Genomic DNA, 25773 nt, shown 5'->3' with positions numbered 1-25773 from the left:
TTAGCACTAATAACGTTGACAGAGCTGTGTGGGTTCTCTGCGTTTCAAAGGCTTTGTTACTCTCTTTGTAGCAGGAGAACAATAACGGCCAATGTCCTTTGAGGAATGCAGGTTTCCAGGGAAAAGGGTTGTGATTTAAGAGGCTCTTTTGCAAGTTTCACAGTTTCCTTTTATGATGATCAGATTTGAGCCTTCCTGCCTGTTTTCGTTTGTGAGCGAGAGTAATGAAGACTCATGGATTTTAATGTTAGAAGGGACTGTTCTGATCATCTTGTCTAACCTGCATGGCACAGGCCAGAGAACCTCCCCCAAGGATTGGGGCAGTGGAGGGAACTATTCTTTGCTATTACTTGTCTGTTTCCTTCACATCACATCCTGGGATAGCTCCGTTGTAAACTTCTGGCCAGTTGATGACTTGGCTTTGTCTATACTTACAACTTCCCATGTTGCATGAAGCAGCCCGGCACAGCTCCCCAAGTACTAGCAGTGCTGGTAGAAAACAGAGCATCAGCACTTTGACCACTGTTCTCTGGATCTGATCTGTGGGGTGGGAGCAATGCAGTGGTATTATACTACCGCCCTGCTCACGCTGGTCTGGATGCAGTCTTGTACTGCTGGCAATTTGTTGATACAGGACAATCTCCTCTGAGCTGGAGCAAAGCGCCCTGAACTGAGGAGATGAGTCTCGGACAAACCAGTGACTGTCTCTGCCCATAGCCAAACCACTGCTGTTCTGCTGGGCTGTATCTGCAGAGGCTGCATGCCGAGGAGCCGGGAAGGAATTGGTGGCTGGGGAGAGTCCCTCTTTCTAGGCCTGTGGTGAGACATGCCCGCCCCTCCTCACCCCCACAGCTGCTGGGCACCTCCAGGAGGAGGTAGATGCAGGAAGCTCTGGGCAAAGTGGAGGAAGTTCAGAGAAGAAGAAAAAATGATCCGGGTGCTGGAGGGACTCGCAAGGAAGGATTAAGAGCTAAGTCTGCACGGCTCAGTTAAGCAGTGATTGAGAGAGTGGGACGTAGCGTAGTGCCTAGCTCATGTACCCGGGAAGGAGAGAGATTGCTTAGAATGGTCTCAGGGGCTGGGGTTCTAATTAGGAGTGATGGGAGCAATGGAAAACCTGGGTTGCATATCAAGAATCTATTTCTGATGGGGGGGTCCGTGGTATCTACATCTTGGCACCAATTTATGGTGATTCAGAGATGCCGAGCACCCCCAATTCCTGCTGAAGCTGAGGGGAGTTGCAGGCGCTGAGCACCAGGAAGAAAAATGGGTCCTTTTCTTTTCTTAGAAATGTCTAATTTCAGGGACCCAGCTTGACCCTAGTGCTTCGCTAGGTCTTGCACTATGCATCGATTCTGCTGGGACTTGCAGGGTCACGGTGTAATTCTCCAAGTAAGTCAATGCTGATGTTATGCTTATAAGAAGCACACGGGATCTTTTTCAGGGGAAAAGGCAATACACCACGTTTACTGAAAATACAACAGTTAGCATATGCATTCAGTCACTGCCCCCGCCCCGCCGCCCCCAGGTCCTGCAGATGATCTTATACTTACCAGTCTGTCGTGGCTCAAGTCAATTTAATGGCCAGTTAGATTGAGCACGAGTGAGGAGCTGGGCTTTGTTGGTCGCAATCTGATGCTCCGAAGCTTTACAGGACTGAACCCAGAGTTCTATGGCAAAACACCCCAGCTTTATACTTATAAATTCCCACTTTAGTCTATGGATTTTGCAGTGTCATTCTGTAATCGTTAGTCCTTAAGTGGTGTTAAACTTGGTTTTCTGCTGTTTCTTATTTGTTGTCTCCCCTCTGAGGTTGTCAATGCTGCTAACTTGTTTAGCATCAGATACATTGGCTGTTTTCTGCTTGTTTCCTGCTGTCTCTCCAAGTTTCTCACTTCTTCTTGACCATCTGGACATTTGTGATGGCTTTCACACTCATCCTTAAACATGCACACATCCTTTACTCACACCAAACAATTGTACAGAGAATTTCAGACAGGATTACATTTCAGAAAGGGTGATATGGTTTGACGTTATTGACATAAACTGAAACTACTGTTATATTTGTAGCAAATATTGTACAAAGGTTGTCGTGGGAGGTGTCTATGAGGAGGTTATGATTTTCTGGTTGTGACTGTGCTGTTCGTATGCATGTATCATTTTCATGTTTGAAGTTCAGACATTATAGAGCCAATACGTATAACTCTAAACTTGTGCTATGCTTCCGGGTGACACCCCAGACAATTTGGCATCAGCACTGCCTAGCCTGCTTGGTGGCCCATTGAGGACCATCAGCTATACAACTGACCTATTGAGAGAAGGCAGATATGCCTTGTGACTCAGTAAGGCATGCAGGGACATGCCTATGGACAGAACACTAAGGTTTTTCCATACCATGTGCTGGATAGCTTGTCTCTGGAACAAAGAAAGTAGAAGGCACATGGCAAGAGACTATAAAAGGCTGCTGCAGCTCCTCCATCTTGTCTTCAATCCTGCTTCTTACCTCTGGAGGAACCTTGCTACAAACTGAAGCTCTGAACAAAGGACTGAATGACCTATCCCAGCTGTGGATGTACCCCAGAGACTTGGTTTGAGCCTACAGTTTATTCCATTACTGCTGCAAGCCTGAACCAAGAACTTTGCCATTACTGTGTGTCATTGATTCCATTTAACCCATTCTAACTCTCTTATCTATATTTCTTTTTATGAATAAACCTTTAGATTTTAGATTAAGGATTGGCAACAGCGTGATTTGTGGGTAAGATCTAACTTGTATATTGACCTGGGTCTGGGGCTTGGTCCTTTGGGATCAGGAGAACCTTTTTTCTTTTACTGGGGTATTGGTTTTCATAACCATTCATCCCCGTAACTAGTGGCACTAGTGGTGATACTGAGAAACTGGAGTGTCTAAGGGAATTGCTTGTATGACTTATGGTTAGCCAGTGGGGTGAGACCGAAGTCCTCTCTGTCTGGCTGCTTTGGTGTGCCTTAGAGGTGGAGAACCACAAGCCTTGGGCTGTGACTGCCCTGCTCGAAGCAATTTGTCCTGAATTGGTACTCTCGGTTGTGTCCTGCCAGAGGCAGCATCATTACATATGGCTACTAAAGGGATTACAAAAGAACCATACACAACTTTGTTTGCAAAGCAGATAAGAAACAAGACCTTATAGCAAATACTGTAATGAAAACTTATCCTAAAACAAAAGGTGACCATAATCAGCCGTGAGGACTGTTCTGGTCTGTTCCTGCCTTAACATCAGTACAGACACAGGCAGCCTGTCTGATGCGTTTTTTCCAGTGACCCAGGGTCGTTCCTTCCTGCTATCCAGTCAGGGTGGCCGGCAGAATACAATCAAATCATATCATACATCAATACATTTAATACACACTACATTGTTATCCTTTATCCTTCATTCTGAGTCATACAAAATACAAACATAAAATCCTACTGCTACACTGAGTCCCTACATCCTACTGCAAGACCCCATTACGATCCCCATCTGAGACTTGGGGTAAGGCAGCCAAATGTTGAATGAGCACTTGGGCCAGGCCACTGCCTTGAAATGTGCCTCAGTGTTTCCTCTGCTTCACTGGCTGGGGATTGCGGAAGCCTGGAGGGGAGCTAAATCATGCTTGGGTCTTCTCCCCTTGCAGGCACAAAGCCTAAAGTGGGTGGTGTCCGCTTCGCCACCAGCCATCCCGAGGAAGGAGCACACTCCCACGTGCACTTCGACGAGAAGCTCCACGACTCCGTGGTCATGGTCACCCAGGAGAAGGATGGCAACTTCTTGGTCAAGGTAAGAGCTGTAGAGATCAAAGGAGGTGGAGGAAGGTGAGGAGGATGATGATTGGTGGGGTAAGGGGGAGTGGAATAGCTTTGTCTCCTCTGGAAACTGGAACTGATGTCAGGCTATGCCCCGTGTGCCAATTGCTGTAAACATTCAGTTCCAAAGGCTTTGCTGTGGCTAGTGTTTGGGGCTCTACTTTTGATTCATCTCTGGAAAATGAGCTCCCTGCCCGGTTCACCTTCCAGTGGCACGTAGAAAACAGCTGACCATGTTGCAAGTTGACATAGTGTGAGTTATCTAAAACCAGCGTTGGGATGGCCTTGAAGACAAAGCAGTGAAACTAGCAGCTCCTGTTTATAGCTCAGAGAATTACTGGTTTGGTTCCCTCTGTCCTTGACTCTTGGAAAGCATCCAAATAAGGAACCCATCCAGGTTTGTGCTACAGCGTAAGGGTGAGTTAAAGCCATGGTTGAGTCAACACTTAGCCACAGGAGCAATGATCGGCAACTTTTATACGCTTCCTGTCCCAGCCTTTGCTAATGTCTGGAGCTTGGTGCATGTTCTCAAGAGGCAGGGATGGGAGTTCCTTCCTCTCCATAATAAAACAACCCAAAGGGGTTTCTCCCTAGATTTTAGGGACTGGGTCAACAAATGGCCCCAATGTGTACCTCCAGAGTGGCAGAAATGTGTCCACTTAAAAGTCCTTTAATGTAGCAACTTTCATCCAAAGATCTCTGATCCCTTTAGAAGCAGTAATGAAGTTTGCCAACGTCCACATAAGGGAGATTGAAGTCCTGTGGTGGGAATTGGGGCCTGGTAGGTCTACCCCACTTGTGAGCTTAATGTGGGAAAGTGGATAGAAGATTATGAAGTGTCACCATAGAATCGTAGGACTGGAAGGGATCTGAATAGGCCATCTAGTCCAGTTCCCTGCACTCAAGGCAGGACTATGTCATAATTAGACCATCACTGATGGGTTTGTCCAACCTGTTCTTAAAAATCTCCAGTGACAGATTCCACAGCCTCTGTCAGCAATTTATTCCAGTGCTTATCTACCCTGACAGGAAGTTTTTCCTAATGTCCACCCTAAACCGCCCTTGCTGCAGTTCAAGCCCATTGCCTCTTGTCCTATCCTCAGAGGTTAACCAGAACAATTTTTCACCCTCCTCCTTGTAACTACCTTTTATGTGTTTGAAAACAGTTATCAATAACCCATAGCAGTAAATGTTGGTGGGGGGAGGGGCAAAAGGGAGACAGGCCTCCTGCTGCAATTCAAGGAGAGACTGGTGGGACCGGCACTCAGTGAGCCAAAATTGGTGTGTCAGAAATTAGACCTAATTCGTGGACAAAATAACGAGGGTTTGGGCTGTTCTACCCTCCACTCCCTTTTTGGGGGTCTGTCGCCATCTCTTGGTGGGGTCTCTCAAGGGGTCTCAGCCTCTTGTGCCAGACCCTCCTCCGTTTGCTCTGTCAGGTCAGTTCCTGGAGCCTCACCTCCCATTAACCCTGTCAGCCCTTCACTTTTTGGGCTTGCTGCTGTCTCCTTTAGTCTCCTGGCTGTTTTCTTAGAGGCAGCCTGGGGCGGGGCTGTTGCCTGGCCCAGGCCTTTCTTCCTCTCCTTCCTTTGTTGGTTGTGGCTGTGGGTGCCTGTTTCCATGGCTGGCTGCTTGCTTGCACACAGGAGAGGCTCTCCTCCCCCACTATCTGTGCTCAGGATGGGCTTTGTTGCCCTGATCCTGAGAGATGTCCTGACCAGACCGGGCCAGAGTGAGGGACCCAGATAACGCCACCACGTCCACCAGCTCCGGCTAAATCCAAACCACCACCTGGGATGTGAGGTTTGTCCCCCCCCCCCCCGAAGGGGTGAGTCTACACTGCAAAAAATAACCTGCAGCAGCAAATCTCAGAGCCTGGGTCTGAAGACTTGGGCTCGGGGCACTCGTGCTACGGGGCTAAAAGTAGCTGCGTAGAGATTCTCGCTCAGACTGGAACGAGTGGGATGGGTCTCAGAGCTTGGGCTCCCACCCAAGCAGGCACATCTATAGAGCCCTGCAAATCTACAGATATCCACGGACCATGTTTGCGGGTTGGATGTGGATACAAATTTTACATCTGTGCAGGGCTCTATGCTTCTACTTTGCTACTTTTAGTCCCATCCCGCAAGCCTGACTCTGTGGACCCAGGCACTGATACTGACTGCTGCAGGTCTGTCTTTTGCAGTGTAGACGTACCCGGTGTGTTCTCTCCCTTCCCCTCTGTTATTGCTTCTTTCCTATCCCTCTCCTTTTGCCTTCTGTGTAATCAGAGCCTGGTGCAGCCGGCCAAGACTGCATATTTTGCATCACTGCTGTGCGCTGGTTACCGGCAAGGCAGCCAAAAGCAATGCCTTCGCTCGATGCTGGTCCAAGTTTGGCAGGTTTCGGAGTGGTTGATAAGACCGTGCGCTGGGCCTGTCTCTCCCTGGCTGCGACTGCGAACCCATGCCAGAGACAGAAGTAGCTGCATTCTTGGTCTTTGCTGTTCTTTTCTCTCCCCTCTTGTGCGTCTTCGTCTTGTTTTGTCTTCAAGAAAACCGGATTGGACTCTACAGCTCCCGCCCATCTCAGCTAACTGCTTCTCTTTGCCCCCAAAAGGACTGCTGTCACCCTTTGCAGTGCCTTCTAAGAGACTGTCAGGTGAGGAGTTTTTCCTTCCAAAGACTCTCTAACGAAAGGGAAGAAGGGATGGTGGTAAAATGAAAGCCTGACTTCACGCCTTCCATTTCAAACACTTTACCCATTTTTCCTTCTTTTCTATATCTTTAAGGAAAGACATTAAATGCTTTAAAAACATTTGAATTGTGTGTTTGCCATGGTAGTAAGCAGGCTGAGGCCCCTATATACCAAACCCTGGACCTTGATTAAAAGTGGTGGACAGAGACAGGGTCATGTTAACACCTTTGACTCTTCATTTATTGCATTGAAAGTCATAGAATCACGGAATATCAGGGTTGGAAGGGACCTCAGGAGGTCATCTAGTCCAACCCCCTGCTCAAGGCAGGACCGATCCCCAACTAAATCATGAAATTAATGCAACAGTGCTCCCCAGTTGACAGGAGAAACTGAGGCACAAAAGTTAATGACTTTCCCAAGGCCACAGAGTGATTTCAGGAACAGAACTGGGAATAAAACCCAAGAGTCCTGAGTCCCAGCTACCTGGGTAACTATTTGTCCGCAGCGCCTTCCTTACAATTAAATTTGATTAAGACCAAAGTAAAAGCCTGAGATGTTTTCACAGATGAAGTGGGGGGGTGGGGTAGGAAAACATGGCTGGCTCTTCTTTGGGGCAGGATTAAGAGTAGCTAGAAACACCATCGGGGCATCCAGTAATCACTAAGGTACCCCAAAGAGTAGTTCTAGCTCAAGCTTTTATGCACCAAGTAGGTTAATATTATGGATAAGAGTATCGGCTCCTACCTTGCTGCTGCTGTTCATGCTGTTGTTGGTTGAGAGCAGATAATAGGGAACATTTTGAAAAGTGCCTTAAGAGCCTAAATCCCGCTGGGAGTCTGGGGGATTTAGGCTCTATTGAAATTCTCAGCCCTGCAGGAGACTGGTGATGATGATGGCTCCGGCTCAGAGGAGCTCACAACACCACAAGGTGACCGGATGTCCCGATTTTATAGGGACAGTCCCGATATTCAGGGCTTTTTCTTACATAGGCACCTATTACCCCCTACCCCGTGTCCCAGTTTTTTACATTTGCTATCTGGTCACCCTACAACACCAGCATGGCGCAGAGGAGGGTGTTGAGACGCTAGTTCCACGTGTGCATTGTGCGCATCGTATACGTTTTCTGGGGTGGCAGTGTCTCTCTTGCCAGCACTGGTGGGAGAAGCAGGCTCCCAGGAGGAATCCGAGAGCTAGCTGTTCTGGGTGGTGTTGGAGAAGGTGCAGCCACGTCCTGGCATGATGTGAAGTCACAATCTCGTCTATTGCTGTTTTCAGGTCTGTTCGGTGACAGCTGCCTTATTTATCTAAGTTCCTCTGGGTACGTCCACACTACATTGCAAATCTAGGTCTGTGGGACTCGGCCTTGTGGACTCGGTGTTTCCAAGCGTGCTCTTGAGCGTCCACACCGCGTTGCATACCAGGGTTTACAATTGCTGGACCTGAGTCTACACTCAGTGATTCTACCACACTGCATAGACCTTCTGACTCAGGTCTGAGGTCTGAGTTGCATCCACACTGCAAAATGACAGGGCTTGGACCCGAGTCTCAGTGGGACTCTGGCTCTGACCCACCCCACTAGCAAGGTCCTAGGACCCAGATCCTGAGTCAGGCTGATTTGTGTGTGGACGGAAGGGGGCCTTGGGCTCAAACCTAAGTCAGAAGCTGGGTTTAGTGTGCCATAGCATGAGTGTCTCACAAGCATCAGTGAGGTCCTGAGAATAAGGCAGACCAGTACTATCCCCAATTTATGGTGGGGAAACTAGGACACAGAGGTTATCGGGGGCAGAGATGGGAGTTTGAACCCAGATCTTCCAAGGCCTGAACCACAAGACCGCCCTGGTTTTACGGTTCCACAGCCGTTTCCAAGGCGTAGGGAGGATAATTCTAGTGTCTTGCTCAACTCTCTCCTTCATTTTCCTCCTTTTCAGACAGCTTGATTGACACGAGAAGTTGCCCAAAAATTGTCAATGTTCCCATAATGATACCCTGTGAATGAACGGGAGTAGGTGAAAAATAGACTGTCTGCTTTATTTCTGGTGCACACGGAGTCGGATGGCAAGATGCAGTTTATCCTTGCGCTGTTTTTACCATCTTTCTCCTCTCTAGAGAAACAGGCAGCTTTGCTCGTCACTTGATTCCAAAAAGTCTTTTGTTCAGTATTGTGAGAAGACAACGCCCTATTATTATTGATCTTTGCAGTAGAAAACTCTTGCTTCTTGCAAAATCTGGCCACTTGCGGTTCCCAATTTTAATTTGTCTGGTGCTGTAGCCTCTGAGCAGTGGCCGCCACTCTTGGGGAGGAGCTGTCTATGTATTCTGGGTTTTTCTCTGGGGTGAGGTAATCTGCTTGGGTTTAATTTCTGTTCAGGGATCTAGAATAGGCTGGCTTGTTCCATTACTTCATCTGCCCTTGCCAGTCGCCCACGTACGGCCTCTCTGGGGACTGCTTTCAGCATGGCTGGCTCAGGGTTTAGGTTGCATGTGATGGCTCTGGGGCTGGGGAGGAATGGGCAGGCGCATACTTGGTGTCTGGCAGTTCTCTGGCTTAGGTCGTGTAGAGGAAGGAGGTTGTTTGTCTGTTTGGCAGAGGCAACACCAACATCTGACTATTGTTTCTCACATCCTGGTTTGACAGATGGAATCTGCAGCCTTCGTCAGGCGCTTTTCACAAAGATCTGCTCGCAGGAAAAACAAGGGAATATGCAGAATAGGGAGGAAGTGCTACGCCTGGTGGTTAGAGCATGGAATGGAGAGGGGTTTTGAGGTGGGGGTGGGATCTAGACCTGGCTCTGCCCCAGAGTCACTTCACCGTCTGTGCCTCCCTCTGTAAAATGGCAGAGAAGGGCCGCAAAAATGATCTGAGAGATGGAAAGAAATGCCTTAAAGTGGGAGACTGAAGGAGCGTAATCTGTTTAGCTTCTCGAAAAGAAGCTTGAGGGTTGCCTTGTTCACAGTGTATCAGTGCCGTCACAGGGGGAAAAGGGCACTCTAAGCTAGTGGAGAAAGACCGAACAAGAACCAATGGGTAGAAGTCAAAGCCAGAGAAATTCATATCTGAAATAAGGCAGACATCGTTCACAGGGTGGGTGATTAACCCTGTGAGCAAACTACCAAGGGAAGTGATGGATTCTCCAGCTCTTGGAGTCTTCAGGTCTAGACTGGTTGCTTTTCTGGAAGATGGTTTAGTCAAATACAAGGTATTGGGTTCATTGCAGGGAAAGTGGGTGAAACTCTCTGGCCGGTGATGTAGAGGAGGCCAGACTGGATGGTCAATGGTCCCCTGGGGCCTTGGAATCTATGAAACTGGGACATCAACTTCTTTGTAAAGTGCAGCGAGCCTTTCCGATTGAAAGCTCTAGGAGAGTGAGTGAGTGTGTGTGTGATATACATTTCCCCCTGTTTTGTTTCTCTTATTGATTAATCGCTGGACTTCCCTCCCCTACAGCAGAACTCATTGAGTTATACCATCAAAGAGTCTTGTCAATAACTTTGACCCTCTAATAAAATGATCAGGTTTTGCTTGATTTTTTTTTTTGTTTGTTCTTTCTCTGAGGATACTGTCCCAAACAACCGATGAGCTCGCTGTAAGTGGCAAAGAGCTAGCGTGCAGGGCTTAAGCAGTACATCAGCCTGTCTGCTAGCTCTTTGCCCAAAGGATGAATTTCACATTGACACTAAGCTAAAGCGTCGTTTTGGGTGTGGTCTATGTTGACGTCATAAATTCTTGTTTTGATTTTAGACTTCAGCTCCTGACCTACCTGGAGGGCCCATAAGACACCATATGGCCCTCTAGGAGTTTCAGGCTCTTTTTAGAGGTCTCTGATGTGGGTGAGAATGTGACCCTGCCATTGGGATGATGATAGGCATCTTGTGAGTTAGCAACAAGTTGTGGGGTTGGGGAGCAGAGTGGTCAGGTCAGTTGAAGGAGACGTTGAACACAGCAGGTCTGAGTCTGCAACCGTGTGTCTCTGCATGTTCCTGCTAAAAAGCTTCTGAGCTCTTGATGGCGTTTCTTCTAACAACTGATTGATACATACATACGTTTATCAAGGTCGTGCATTCCACCTCCTGACAGTGCTTTGAGCTGCACAGGCTCTAAGCAGCGTCCAGATCTAATCGAATGCCCTTTTAATCATAGAATCATAGAATATCAGGGTTGGAAGGGACCTCAGGAGGTCATCTAGTCCAACCCCCTGCTCAAAGCAGGACCAATCCCCAATTAAATCATCCCAGCCAGGGCTTTGTCAAGCCTGACCTTAAAAACTTCTAAGGAAGGAGATTCTACCCCCTCCCTAGGTAACGCATTCCAGTGTTTCACCACCCTCCTAGTGAAAAAGTTTTTCCTAATATCCAACCTAAACCTCCCCCACTGCAACTTGAGACCATTACTCCTTGTCCTGTCATCTTCTACCACTGAGAATAGTCTAGAACCATCCTCTTTGGAACCACCTCTCAGGTAGTTGAAAGCAGCTATCAAATCCCCCCTCCTTCTTCTCTTCTGCAGACTAAACAATCCCAGTTCCCTCAGCCTCTCCTCATAACTCATGTGTTCCAGACCCCTAATCATTTTTGTTGCCCTTCGCTGGACTCTCTCCAATTTATCCACATCCTTCTTGTAGTGTGGGGCCCAAAACTGGACACAGTACTCCAGATGAGGCCTCACCAATGTCGAATAGAGGGGAACGATCACGTCCCTCGATCTGCTGGCTATGCCCCTACTTATACATCCCAAAATGCCATTGGCCTTCTTGGCAACAAGGGCACACTGCTGACTCATATCCAGCTTCTCGTCCACTGTAACCCCTAGGTCCTTTTCTGCAGAACTGCTGCCTAGCCATTCGGTCCCTAGTCTGTAGCTGTGCATTGGGTTCTTCCGTCCTAAGTGCAGGACCCTGCATTTATCCTTATTGAACCTCATCAGGTTTCTTTTGGCCCAATCCTCCAATTTGTCCAGGTCCCTCTGTATCCTATCTCTGCCCTCCAACATATCTACCACTCCTCCCAGTTTAGTATCATCCGCAAATTTGCTGAGAGTGCAATCCACACCATCCTCCAGATCATTTATGAAGATATTGAACAAAACCGGCCCCAGGACCGACCCCTGGGGCACTCCACTTGACACCGGCTGCCAACTAGACATGGAGCCATTGATCACTACCCGTTGAGCCCGACAATCTAGCCAACTTTCTACCCACCTTATAGTACATTCATCCAGCCCATACTTCTTTAACTTGCCGACAAGAATACTGTGGGAGACAGTGTCAAAAGCTTTGCTAAAGTCAAGAAACAATACATCCACTGCTTTCCCTTCATCCACAGAATCAGTAATCTCATCATAGAAGGCGATTAGATTAGTCAGGCATGACCTTCCCTTGGTGAATCCATGCTGACTGTTCCTGATCACTTTACTCTCGTGTAAGTGCTTCAGGATTGATTCCTTGAGGACCTGCTCCATGATTTTTCCGGGGACTGAGGTGAGGCTGACCGGCCTGTAGTTCCCAGGATCCTCCTTCTTCCCTTTTTTAAAGATTGGCACTACATTAGCCTTTTTCCAGTCATCCGGGACTTCCCCCGTTCGCCACGAGTTTTCAAAGATAATGGCCAATGGCTCTGCAATCACATCCGCCAATTCCTTTAGCACTCTCGGATGCAACTCGTCCGGCCCCATGGACTTGTGCACGTCCAGCTTTTCTAAATAGTCCCTGACCACCTCTTTCTCCACAGAGGGCTGGCCATCTACTCCCCATGTTGCGATGCCCAGCGCAGCAGTCTGGGAGCTGACCTTGTTAGTGAAGACAGAGGCAAAAAAAGCATTGAGCACATTAGCTTTTTCCACATCCTCTGTCACTAGGTTGCCTCCCTCATTCAGTAAGGGGCCCACACTTTCCTTGGCTTTCTTCTTATTGCCAACATACCTGAAGAAACCCTTCTTGTTACTCTTGACATCTCTTGCTAGCTGCAGCTCCAGGTGCGATTTGGCCCTCCTGATTTCATTCCTACATGCCCGAGCAATATTTTTATACTCTTCCCTGGTCATATGTCCAACCTTCCACTTCTTGTAAGCTTCTTTTTTATGTTTAAGATCCGCTAGGATTTCACCATTAAGCCAAGCTGGTCGCCTGCCATATTTACTATTCTTTCGACTCATCGGGATGGTTTGTCCCTGTAACCTCAACAGGGATTCCTTGAAATACAGCCAGCTCTCCTGGACTCCTTTCCCCTTCATGTTAGTCCCCCAGGGGATCCTACCCATCCGCTCCCTGAGGGAGTTGAAGTCTGCTTTCCTGAAGTCCAGGGTCCGTATCCTGCTGCTTACCTTTCTTCCCTTTGTCAGGATCTCATGGTCACTTTTAATATCTACAGAGCAGAGAAATGGTTTCCCGCTGGCATGTGTTTACGCGCAAATTTGCTCAGTGTCAGGGTAACAGGGGTGGGAGTGATTGAATGCAGGGTGGCTGCTGCCTTTTGCCTGCAGAGCCTTGGCGCTACGGGCTCTTATTAACGCATGACTTTGCAAAGTGGATTCAGGGTAGGGAAGCACTATGTAGAATTTACTTCTTTATCCCAGCTTTCCAAGGAGCGCTAGCCTGGTGGAGTTGTTCTGGATTTACAGTCTGTTGAAGCAGAATTTGGCCCCCAACAGTGTTGGCTTGAGAGTTGCCAGCGTTTCTCTCATTTATGTGTTGATTTATTTATGGCAGGGCCTGCTTGGTATTCGGCGCTTTCCAAACACTCAAAGTGATGCTTGCATCCTAAGGGCAGACAAGTAGACAGAGGTGAGGGGAAAGGGAACAACAATGCTCAGTGTACACACAAGTCGCCATGATTCTCTGTAGGCAGCATGGCAGTCATAGGTCTTCAAGAGGGACTTAAATGTGGGTAGGAATAAGCTCAGGGCGGTTGTATGGTGCAGAGGGGTGAGAAAAGGCTAGGAGGCGATGGGTGTGAGAAGCTGAGTATGGTGGCAGGGTGACAAGGGAGGGACCCAAAGCTTGACAAGGGAGGCTAACGGGGACGGAGCACAGTTATGCACCGTTTTGTCTCTGTTCCACCTTGAGTTAAATGAGCCAGGTGAATTGCTGGCATGGGACGGAGGCATTGCCTGAGAGAGCACAGGCTATTCAGTATGCTTCCTCACCACTGGGGTGGGAATGCAGAGAAGAGACGCCTCCAGCATGCCCCGGCTTGGATGACTGCCCACATGACACCGTTCTGCGCTGGGTCTCGGGTCTCCTTTGTGGATGCCCATGCTGTTACCTGGTTCTGTCTGGGAGGGTTCTGCGCTGCTGCACATCGCCGTAGTGTCTGGGCACCTTCCATTGATTATAGAGACAGAGATCTTTTCATTTCACAGACCTTGGTTTCATTCCGCACTGGAGCTAAACCCCAACCTTTCCAGCTCGTTTGTGAGAACGGGATTGCTGTAGTTCGTTTTTGGACTGCGACCTGAGCCTTTCAGTCAGGAAGGGAGGTGTGTGTACATGCCAGTGCCATGCCGGTCTGGGACGTGGCAGAGCCAGGTTCAAATCCCTGCTCAGTCTGATTCAGATCAGAGTTTTTTCATCCCAGATCGCTCTGGATTGGCAGAGAGGGGACTTGAATCTGGATCTCTCGCCTCCCAGGCCAGTGCTCTAACCACTAGGCTAGTGCATGCAAGTCTCTCTTGCCTGCCCTCCGATGATGACTTTGTCGAGACCGATATGTCTCCGTGAAACATTCTGGCTTCCACAAAACAACATATTAAGGTGACATTTCATTTCCCTGAAAATGTTCCACCTAGCTCTGTGTATGGGCTCCATGGGGTCTCTGGCTCTTCTCCTTACTGGGCTGTTGAAGTCATTGTGCGCCATTGCTCTATTGGCTGAGCTGTCTCAAGCCAAAGGCAAGAGCATTTCTGCAGTGTGAAGGGGAGCATCAGAGGCCCTTCCCCTTCCTGGTGGCATCGGGTCGCTGCGGGCATGTCTGATGTACCCAGGGGAGAGTTTATACCGCATCGCTCCAGGCAAATGGTCCTGACCAGGCCTGCATTGCTAGTGCTTTGGTCTGTGGCTAGTTAGACAACTTATTGGGGCCTGAGTTTCCAAAGCTCAGGAGGCCAGAGCTGTAGGCACTTGTGTGTGCAAATTGGGCATTTGTGCAAGCAAATGGTCAGTTATAGGTTCAAATGTTAGAAAATAAAAACTAGCAGGATCTTATTCAGGGGATAAGGTAATACACCGTGTTTATTGTGAATACAGAAAGAATCGGAGTAAGCAATCGGTTATAGCTATAACATTCCGTTCATTCACACACAAGTTCTGCAAGCTTGTTATTATAATTACCAGCCTAGGAGTTGCTCGTGCCAAGTGACTGGCCAGGTGGCCTGAACATGAGGAGGGAGCAGGGCCTTGTCAGATGCGCATCCGATGCTCCTGGAAGTTGGTTGCAGAACCAGACCCAAAATTGCAGACCCCTTTGAATCAATCCCCCTGCCCCCCGGCTTTGAAAGAAGACAGAAAGCTTTGCTTGTGCGGTAGGAGAATGCATTTTTATCCCTCTGGTGCCCACGCCACAGCTGATTGCGGAGCATTCAGAAAACTGAAATGAAAACCAATTATCCAAGTTTTGGGCAAAGAATGGCCTGATTGCTGCTCTTGTTCTGTATTGTATTATTGATGCCTCACTCGTTAAGCATAAACTCAACAGGGCGGAGAAGGAAAAAGCACGTACTTTGTATTATTTCCTGCACTTCATTCCTCTGTGTTTCCCTCCTTGTATGAAAGACTAAATGGAAGGCTTTTTCTGAGTTCCCTCAAAGGGCATTTGATCTCTTCTAGACTGGTTGTTCCTGGGGCTGAAACGTTCTTTGCGTATATCAGGTGACGCTGTTACAAGCGTTGCCTGTCGCACGTGGTGCTGAACTACAGAGCAGCCTCACCTTGTTTTTTGCCCGTCGGGCCAGATCCTCAGCTGGTGTAGACAGGCATCGTGTCACTGAAGTCAGTGGATTGACACCTGTTGTGGATCTGGCCCGTTGGTCATAATGGTATTTTTGAACACAAGCGTGCACAGTTTATTACACACAGACATGGGTGTGTTTTTGAGGGTTTAAATGATACATGTAAATACTTGTGGATGGGGTCATCTGCTGCCTACTTCAGTTTTCTCTCTCTTCTCTTAAGTCCGGTGCATCCCATCCCGAGTCAGAAGCAGCTGCAGGTAGGGGTTCTATCACCATGGAGGGGCTGGGCGGGTTATCAGGAGCCATTAGGAGGTAGAGAAGTACAGCTTGGCTAAGTGGGGGCTGAAGGCAGAAGTGGAGCAGATGTACCAGCACACCAGAAGGAAGGGTCGAGAGGGGTCTGAGAGGCTGTCTTTTGAAGTGAAGGACCATTTAGGCTGGAATATCCAGAGCAGTTTCCCTATACTGAGATCTACTGGGTTGTAAGAGCTGCCCCCAGGGAATCCTAGGAATGGAAGGGACCTCAAGGTCATTTAGTCCAGTCCCCGGCATGATGACCACAAATAGGTTTGCAAGTGCCTTTAATCCCAAAGTGCTGCCCAGCTTTGCAGCCTTCAACCAGCGAGTTGGCGATGTGCAGATGATCTGTTCTGATGCTGGGAGAAGGCCACCTCCCAGATGGGGATAGCAGCACCCGCTAACTCTCTCTCTCCCCCAGTGGAAACAGCACAGGAACTTGAGGAGGCAAAATACAGTTGTGGTGGCTTGATTCTAGCCAGGACAGTGCGGCCGACGCCTTGGCCTTTGTGGAAGGTATCGTGATACCTTCCATGACCACGAGAGGTCATTACCTCAGTGTTCTGTCCTCAAAAGTCCACAGCTCCATTAGCCCGTGCTAGGGCACTGTCAGCCATGACTTTCAGGGAAGAGTACCATCTACTCGGTCATCTGTACTCCTTACTTCAGCACCTGGGTTTCCCATCGAATTAATGACCCATCCGAACCTCGCTTAGCTCCATTTCTGACGTGGTTGCTGCCCAAGATGCAGTGGCTGCTGGTGATGGAATTCCCAGGACCTGAGACCTTTTCAAGTGTGTTAGGTAAAGCACTGGAGGAATATACAATAAGGAACGATCCTGCACGGACTGGGCGTGGAATAGGTTTAATAAGTTTCTTCATCTCTAGTTTGCTCTCTGATCCATCTTTTCCTTAAACTCACTTACGCCATTTCTCCCCCATGCCAGCTTGTGAGTGAGAACCTGGTGGGAGACAAAGTCTTCCCTGAGTGTAGCCTCCCCCTTTCCTTCATGTGCCATCCAATCCCTGGGCAGGTACTGCACCCCTGGGTTGGGGGACTCACTGGTGAGGCGTTGCAGGTTCTGCTCTGTGACCGACGATGCATGTGGCACTAGTTCTTTAGCTCAAGCTGTAGGTGCTCACACTTTTAGCTCTGGAGGTTCCTGCTTCAGTCCCCGGTGCATCTGCCAGTAGAGTGGCCGTCACTTTCAGAACAGGTCATTTTACTAGGACTGCTGAGGGTTTCCCTGGGGACAGCACCTCAATCTCTCTCTCTAAGCTAAACCCCATTTAACTCTGACCCTCTCTTCATAGGGTAGGCAGAGTGTGCCGCGGATCTGTCTTTTTGCCTCTATAAATACCCTGATCGCTAGAGCAGTTTAGGTGGGGTTTTTTGTACCCCGTTGTACCATCCCCAGGCCCAGCAAGACCTTGCAATGCTCAGCCCTGCTGGTAACTAATCGCGGTTGCATAGAGCAGCTCAGTGGGTGCAGTTCTCCTTTGTCTTCTGCACTCCGGGCTCCGGGACGCAGCCGTCCAAGTTGTGTGCAGTGATCCAGTCTCTCTGGCTCCATGGGAAGCGTCGCGCTGTAAACCACGGTGCACTCAGAAGACGCGTGGTGGCGCTCCGGTGCAGAGAAGAGGGATTCCAGTTGTTGCGTTCTCGCTCACGCGCCCTTGGCTAGACTGATCATTGGATTCGCAGGTGGGAAGGAGTTGCATGTAGGTACCTTAATGACAGCACAGAAGGGAGAGAATCTTCCTCCTGAGCATTGAGCGGTGCTCGCTCTGTTAGAAACAGGGTAGGTGGTCCCCACTCCTTGTCTTCCACCATCTGGGTGGGGGACCCAGGATCCCAGCCTGTCGCCTCCTTTATCCAACCACTGTGGGTTCCCTCCCTTCAATTGATCTGGATTCTTCCCCATTCAGTGACCTCAGTCCACCCCTTTAGCCTCTTGCATCTGTTCCCAGTGTACCAGTGGTCAGGAGAGGAGGGTACTTCAGGGCACCTTTGGGGACTGGGATGGTTGTGTCAATGGGGAAAGCACCACGGGGGAGGGAAGGGGTCAGAGCAGAAAGGGCATAAAAAGACACTTCAGCTAGGAAGTGAAGGAGTCGTTCTATGCACTGCCCAATGAGCAGCGATCTGCGTGGCTTTGAATGGCAGATAGCAGGGTTGGAAGGTCTCTCCTAAGCCAATTCCACCACGCTGGCATTGCTGCAGGGCAGCTTGATGATCTCTGCTTGGCAAACTCTGGCTAAGTATGAAATCCTCTTTATTTGGTTTGCAAACCTTGAATGCTCCTCTTCACTCTTCAGGAGGAACCCCTTCCCCCACCCAATTGTAGCCCATGTAGAACCTCTAACTGTGGCTTGAACACTTTGCCTCTAAATAGAAGGTTGTTTTAGGTCCACGGAGAGTTTCCTTAACAGCAAGGAAGCATCTTAAGTTGAAGGTCATAAGAAACATGCCCCCGTGGTTCCAGCTGCACGTGGGGACGACACTGGGGAAGGTCATGCAAATTTTGGGACACTGATCTCTAGGAAAATATGACTTGCTGTTAATGATGCAGATGGTGTTTCCAACCCCTCTGCACAAACTGCTGATTCTTGCGCTCCAGTCTTCCCCCGAAGCTGAAATCGGATTAGAGAGCATTAAGCCAGCAAATGCACGTGCAAACATCTCCACAGTAGCTTAAAGGAATTCTGCTTCTGAAAGTGCCACAGCTGTGCATGGCATCTGCTGGTCTGTTTTTTGTTGCTCCCGGCACTTGCGCTGTGCCCTGCATGCGCCGTTGCTTTGAGGGAGATGACATTTGGAATTCCCCCACCTCCTGTAGGAGAAGATAAGTTTAATTTAAGATTTGGAGGTATGGTGGATTATCAGCAGAACGTTTGCTCCAAGTGTGATGCTGTGGCCAAAAGAGCAAATGTGATCCTTGGATGCATAAACAAGGGAATCTCGTAGGGATAGAGAGGTTACTTTACCTCTGTTTGGTGAAGGTGTAACCACTGCTGGAGGACTGTGTCCAGTTCTGGCGTCGACAGTTCAAGAAGCATGTTGATAAATTGCAGAGGGTTCAGAGAAGAGCCATGAGAATGATGAAAGGATTAGAAAACCTGCCTTCTAGTGATAGACTCAAGGAGATCAATCTGTTTAGCTTAATCAAGAGAAGGTCCAGGGGTGACTTGATCAGTCTATAAGTAGGCTGCCAAATTCACAGCCATGAAAAATGCATCAAGGACTGTGAAATCTGGTCTCCCCTCATGAAATCTGGTCTTTTTTGTGTGCTTTTATTCTATAGTATACAGATTTCACAGGGGAGACCAGCATTTCTCAAATTGGGGGTCCTGACCCAAAAGGGAGTTGCAGGGGGGGTCACAAGATTATTTTAGGGGGGTTGCGGTATTGCCACCCTTACTTCTGCGCTGCCTTCAGAGCTGGGCAGCTGGGGAGTGGCAGCTTTGGTCAGGTGCCCAGCTCTGAAGGCAGCGCCCTGCCAGCAGCAGCGCAGAAGTCAGGGTGGCAGTACCCGTACCATGCCGCCAGCTGCCCAGCACCGCCGCCGGCAGCAGCGCAGACGTAAGGCCAGCTGTACCACAACCCCCCGGCAACAATAACTTTGCGACCCACCCGCACAGCTCCTTTTTAGGTCAGGACCCCCACATTTACAACACTGTGACATTTCAGATTTAAATAGCTGAAATCGTGAAATTTATGATTTTTAAAATCCTGTGACCACGAAATTGGGCAAAATGGACCGTGAATTTGGTAGGGCCCTATCTATAAGTACCTACATGAGGAACAAATATTTAATAATGGGCTCTTCAATCTAGCAGAGAAATGTCTAACACGATCCATTGGCTGGAAGTTGAAGGCAAACAAATTCAAACATGGTCAGTTTCTCCACTGAACTTTTAAGCAGCCCTAGGGTGAAACTAACCTGATCTGTGATCTGGACAGTGCTAACCCTGAGCCTTAGCGCTGTCTGGATCATGTCAGTTTCATGCTAGGGCTGCAGAGGCGTTGGTGTTCTATCCTATTCTTCTCTCTCTAGTGTGTGCACATGGCGATGAGGACGCTCTCTCTGAGCACTTTCCAGTGATGCATTGAGCACCTTGACTGAAATCTGTCACGTGTGTGTTCTCTCTTCCCCTCCCTAGCAGGAGGAGTGTGTGCAGGGGAGTGTTTTGTTTTGGAATGAAGCCATCAATATTTTGATGTACACGTTGCTATGGTTTTCTCAGAGACAGCAGGTCAAAGAAATGGGACTTGCAGCTAAGAGTGGAAGGTGTTGAGATTCGTGATGGTCCTTAGTTCATTTCACAGTTTCAGACCGGCCCCTGAGAAAGCTCGTAATCCAGAAGGACTCCCCAAGTAGCAGCTGCAAGTGGGTGAGGAGTACAGTGCTGGAGAAATCCCCTAAGAGCAGCCAGAGAGTTAGTGGAGAGGTAGAACTGCCGCATTTTGCCCTCTGCCAGTCAGGCCAAGGGTTGAGTAAGCATAGAATCATAGAATATCAGGGTTGGAAGGGACCTCAGGAGGTCATCTAGTCCAACCCCCTGCTCAAAGCAGGACCAATCCCCAACTAAATCATCCCAGCCAGGGCTTTGTCAAGCCTGACCTTAAAAACTTCTAAGGAAGGGGATTCCACCACCTCCCTAGATAACGCATTCCAGTGTTTCACCACCCTCCTAGTGAAAAAGTTTTTCCTAACATCCAACCTAAACCTCCCCCACTGCAACTTGAGACCATTACTCCTTGTTTATCTCGTCATAGAAGGCAATTAGATTAGTCAGGTATGACTTGCCCTTGGTGAATCCATGCTGACTGTTCCTGATCACTTTCCTCTCCTCTAAGTGCTTCAGAATTGATTCCTTGAGGACCTGCTCCATGATTTTTCCAGGGACTGAGGTGAGGCTGACTGGCCTGTAGTTCCCAGGATCCTCCTTCTTCCCTTTTTTTAAGATGGGCACTACATTAGCCTTTTTCCAGTCGTCCGGGACTTCCCCCGATTGCCATGAGTTTTCAAAGATAATGGCCAAAGGCTCTGCAATCACATCCGCCAACTCCTTTAGCACTCTCGGATGCAGCGCATCCGGCCCCATGGACTTGTGCTCGTCCAGCTTTTCTAAATAGTCCCGAACCACTTCTTTCTCCACAGAGGGCTGGTCACCTCCTCCCCATGCTGTGCTGCCCAGTGCAGTAGTCTGGGAGCTGACCTTGTTCGTGAAGACAGAGGCAAAAAAAGCATTGAGTACGTTAGCTTTTTCCACATCCTCTGTCACTAGGTTGCCTCCCTCATTCAGTAAGGGGCCCACACTTTCCTTGACTTTCTTCTGGTTGCTAACATACCTGAAGAAACCCTTCTTGTTACTCTGAACATCTCTTGCTAGCTGCAACTCCAGGTGTGATTTGGCCTTCCTGATTTCACTCCTGCATGCCCGAGCAATATTTTTATACTCTTCCCTGGTCATTTGTCCAATCTTCCACTTCTTGTAAGCTTCTTCTGAAGCTTGTAAGCTTCAGAGCAGCTAGGGGCTCTGATACTATGGTGATAAAACCCCAAGGCAGAGCCGCAGAGATCCAGTCCAAGGAGACGCTGTGATCATCACATTATTATAACCCACTAGCGAGGGGCTGATACGGAAGATGAAGCCATTGAACGGAAGATGGGGTGGCGCTCTGGTAGCCATCGGTGACTGAGGTAGTGGGTAAGGTGTCTCAGCGGGAGTTTTCTCTGCGCCTTGCTGGTTCATCTTCTCTTGAGCTAATACATTTAGTCCTCTGCTTAGCAGATGTTTGGTTACCCTGTTTTCCAACTGCATTGAGGTTCCCTTAACTACCAAAACACTCTTGCAAAGCTGATCCAGCAAGGCTGCTTCCTTTGATATGCAAAATTGAACCAGGCAACATGATGTTTGAGAAGCTGAATTTAAGTCAGGAAGCCAGACAGTCCAGATTGCTATAGCAGCCATGCACGTACCTTGCATGTTCTATCCTGAATTATTACCTTGGATCTATTGCTGATTGCACTGTGAAACACAGACCAGGAAGTTCTTCAGAATGGTTTCATTTCATGCAAAAGAGATTTGCTCTCACATTCACTTTACGTTTATTTCCGGGCTCCGAGTTGGTACCATGTGGACTGCTGATTGCTTGTGGCCAGATTCTGCTGTCTGTTACACAGGTGTATATCAACTTCCTATTAGCCAGGATGGGCAGGGATGGTGACCCTAACCTCTGTTTGCCAGAGGTTGGGAATGGGTGACAGGGGATGGATCACTTGATGATTACCTGTTCTGTTCATTCCCTCTGGGGCACCAGCCACTGATGCATCCAGGGAAGTGAGCTGTAGCTCACGAAAGCTTATGCTCAAATAAATTTGTTACTCTAAGGTGTCACAAGTACTCCTTTTCTTTTTTCAAGAGCAGAATCTGTCTCTAACTCTTGAACCTCCTGGCTTGTGCTTGATGCAGCTTTAAAGCTGAGAAACTAACATTAGTCAGTCTTTGCATTGACTTATGTAGCTTTTCCTTTTGGAAAGAAGCATAGTACTGGTGTTAGGCCTGCAGCAATGGAAGGCTTTGAATCAGATCCTCACAGCACTAAAGAGAACTCCTTTGGTATTTTAGTTGTTCCTATGCACTGTACCCCAACAACTGGGTGGGAGGAGCTGGGAGGAGCAAGCCACCATCCAACCCCAATGGTGCCACATCCTCCATTGGGCAGTGGCCTCCTTCAAGGAGAAGCGCCTTGCCCCCGAAGCTGAAACAAGAGAGAAGGAAGGAAAAGGAAAGAACTTTCTCCCAGAGGGCAGGTGGCCTGCCAGGAAATGTCTGTATCTACTGCGGGCAGATCTGTGGTTCCAGGATCGGACTCCTGAGTCATCCAAGAACCCACATGTACATCCATGATAGAGATCATCCTTGAGTCGAGGGATCGCCGATGATGACCCCCAACACTGCACCTAAAGCCCCGACACGCGGAGACCACTTCTAAGGGTGAGTGGAGAGCTCTTAGTCTTCACGCCCATTCAGTGAGTGGACAGAAGACTTTGTTTCTAGTGCCAACAACCAAGCACCTTTCCCTGGCATAAAACCTCCCCAGAGCTAGGAATGGCAGTGCTGATCCTGTTGGTTGGTTGTGTTGTGGCAGTGCTTAAGTGCCCCAGTCCTGGACTGGGATCCCATTGTGCTGGGTGCTCTACAAACACAGAACCGACAGGTGATCCCTTCCCAAAGTGCTTGCAGTCTAAGTCTAAGGCAAGAGACAATAGGTGGAGAGAGACAGACTGAGGAGCAAAAGGAAACAATGAGGCATTGCCCTTCAGAGGGGGAGCCAGTGGAGGGATGTGTTGGTAAATGGTGTCGTCAGTTGCTTCACCACACAGTGGTTCATTACTTCCAAAGTTACACCCGCTAGCGAAAGGCTGATATGGAAGAGGGGGTGGCACTCTGGTGGCTATCAATGGCTGAAGTAGTGGGTAAGATTTCTCAAAGGGAGTTTTCCCTGGATCTTGCCTCTCGGGCTAGTAAATTTAGTTCTCTGCTTAGTAGATGTTTGGTTACCCTTTTTTCCACCTGCATGGAGGTTCCCTTAAGTACCGAAGGCACTCTTGCGTGGCTCATCCAGCAGAGCTGCTTCCTTTCGTATGCAAAAACTAACCGTGTTTGAAAAGTTGAACTTAAGTCAAGAAGACAGCCAGTCCAGATTGCTGTAGCAGCAATGTTGTATGCAGCCTTGTTTCCCTGTTGGTCCCAGGATGTTAGAGAGACGGGGGTAATTTTATTGGTCCAGTAAACGATAATGCCTCACCCACCTTGTCTCTCTCATAGCAGCAGTGCGGGTCGGTAGCATTTTCTATCCTGTAAAAAGGTGCAGTCTGCATCCTTGGTGGCTAGATGAACTCAGTCCTCTTTCTGCCTTGTTTTTCTGGTGCTGTGGTGTATGCCTGATCTGAACACCTGCATTCCAGGTACCAAGGGCGTGAAGGCACCTCCTCGGCTTGTACCAGGGTAGAACGCTCATATGTCTTGATCCTGACAGTTTTCCTACCTAGCCAAAGCTTATTTCAGCTAATACAAGGTGTTGTGGGATTCTTAACATAAGTGAACAGGATTATAGAAAGACGTAGGCCGATTCAGGCCATGTAACTACTAGAAATATATATACAATATGATGCTTCATTGATACTGTGTGCTTAATGCATATTAATTTGTGTTGTGAATAATACATATTGATGATGTGATTTTCTATATATTAGCTCAGCATAGATTAGTTGATAGATGCAAAGAGAGTGGTGGTGCAGTCAAAGTGATGGGTTAGGAAAATGATCGTATCAGCAGGGTTTTTGAACAGACGAAAGTGCAAGGTAGCGGCTGCCAAGGTCAGAGCAGCATGTGCTGCAGTAGCTGAGCTGTGAGATGACTGGTCTGAGCTGCGTGAATGGTAAGCAAAGACTTGAGAGATGTTCTGCAGAGACGAATCTGCAGCCTCACCTGGGTGTGAGGCTCTGGAGAGAGGCCAAGTCAAAGATGACCCCCAGGTCCTCTCTCGTTGATGACTCTGGGAAGTACTGGTGGTCAGCACCTAGTGGGATCTGCCCGTCATGGGTCTGTCTCCGCAGCCCATGGCAGCAAGCCTCCCAGCCTGGGAGTGGGGCTCATGCCAGCACTCTAAAAATAGCTGCGTAGACAGTGCTTTGAAGGTGCGGCTCAGGCTCTAAAGCCTTGAGTGAGGGGCTGGTGCTAGCCCAAGTCTGCTGACCCAGGCTGGGGGGCTGGCTGCTGCAGGCTCTGTAGATGTACCCTATGGGGCTCTGTCCAGACCGCGTGTTCCTGTGGATTTAGACAAAGGGCTGTAGGACTCACGAAATGCTTATCGGCAGTGGGCTGAGTGTTCCCGGGTGGTGAACGTTAAACCTTCTCTTTGCATTTCACCATGCTGTTTCCTGCAAACTTGCACGCTCTGCAGAGGAGCAAGGAAGGGAGGGAGGAAAGGACCTCGGGTTGGTTTTAGTGCTTTCCTGCGACTGCTTCTCAAGTTGGTCCAGGAGAAGATTATTAAGAAGTGACTTGATCACAGTTTAGAAGTTACCTGTATGGGGAAGAGACCTCTGACTGCAGATGGCTCTTTAACCTACCAGGAAAAGAATGAGATCCGATGGCTGGAGCCTGACCCTAGACAAATTCGGACTACAAAGAAGGTGGGATTTTGAACGATGAGGGTGTGATGGGTTGTCACCCCTGGGGTGCAGTCTGGAACTGGGGTACCGCTGAGCCCTCTGACTCACCAGCCTCACTGTGCTGCTGTGACAAGCTGCAGACCGCTCCCGGTCCTACACTCCCACCAGCATTCACACAGGCAGGGACCTTACCCAGCTGCAGGTGTATGAATGAGCCAACAATAGGGAGTCTACAGCTATAATACCCCCAGCTTCCCAGCCTAAGACCCAAGAGCTCTACCGTCCTCCCCTGTTCAAAAACCCGACCAGTGTGAATTTATTACCCAGTTCGCCCCTCCGTCGATGTGGAGAGGAATATGCACACCAGCCCTTGTTAACTGAGCTGAGATTTTCCCCAGACACTTCACTCAAAACATGCAGGTAAAGATAAAACGTAAAACAAGTTTATTAACTACAGAAAGACAGATTTGAAGTGATTATAAGGGATAGCAAACAGATCAAAGCAGATTACTTAGCAAATAAAAACACAAACTATGTCTGACATATTAGATGGATGGGATTTGAATTAGCAGTTTTTCACCCTGACTGATGATACAAGCGGTCCACCAAGTTTCTATGCACAGGCTAGAAATCCCTTTAGCCTGGGACCAGCACTTCCCCCGGTCCCGTCTTTGTTCCTCACGTGTTTCCAGGGGTTCTCTTGTGTAGGGAGTGAGGGACAAGATGATGCCACTCCCCATCTTGTATAGCTTTTCTATAGGGCAGGAACCCTTTGTTCCAAACTCAGCTCCCAGTCCAGTTTGGGGAAAAATATGGGTACCAAAATGGAGTTCAGTGTCATGTGGTCT

General features: G+C 48.7%; 1 protein-coding gene across 3 annotated transcripts in view; it reads left to right on the top strand.

The window, feature by feature from the left end:
* Window positions 1–25773, top strand: part of ADISSP (adipose secreted signaling protein) — a 142492-nt gene that overhangs the window by 52278 nt on the left and 64441 nt on the right. For all 3 annotated transcript variants that reach the window (XM_074951978.1, XM_074951977.1, XM_074951979.1), the window contains exon 3: window positions 3655–3797. In XM_074951978.1, coding sequence (XP_074808079.1) covers window positions 3655–3797 — 143 coding nt within the window. The remainder of the gene's footprint in view (window positions 1–3654; window positions 3798–25773) is intronic.

The sequence above is a fragment of the Natator depressus genome, chromosome 4, assembly GCF_965152275.1.
Source record: "Natator depressus isolate rNatDep1 chromosome 4, rNatDep2.hap1, whole genome shotgun sequence".
Taxonomy (NCBI): Eukaryota; Metazoa; Chordata; order Testudines; family Cheloniidae; genus Natator; species Natator depressus.
The sequence above is the reverse complement of the archived record's forward strand: the minus strand, read 5'-3'. Positions and strand labels throughout refer to the sequence as shown.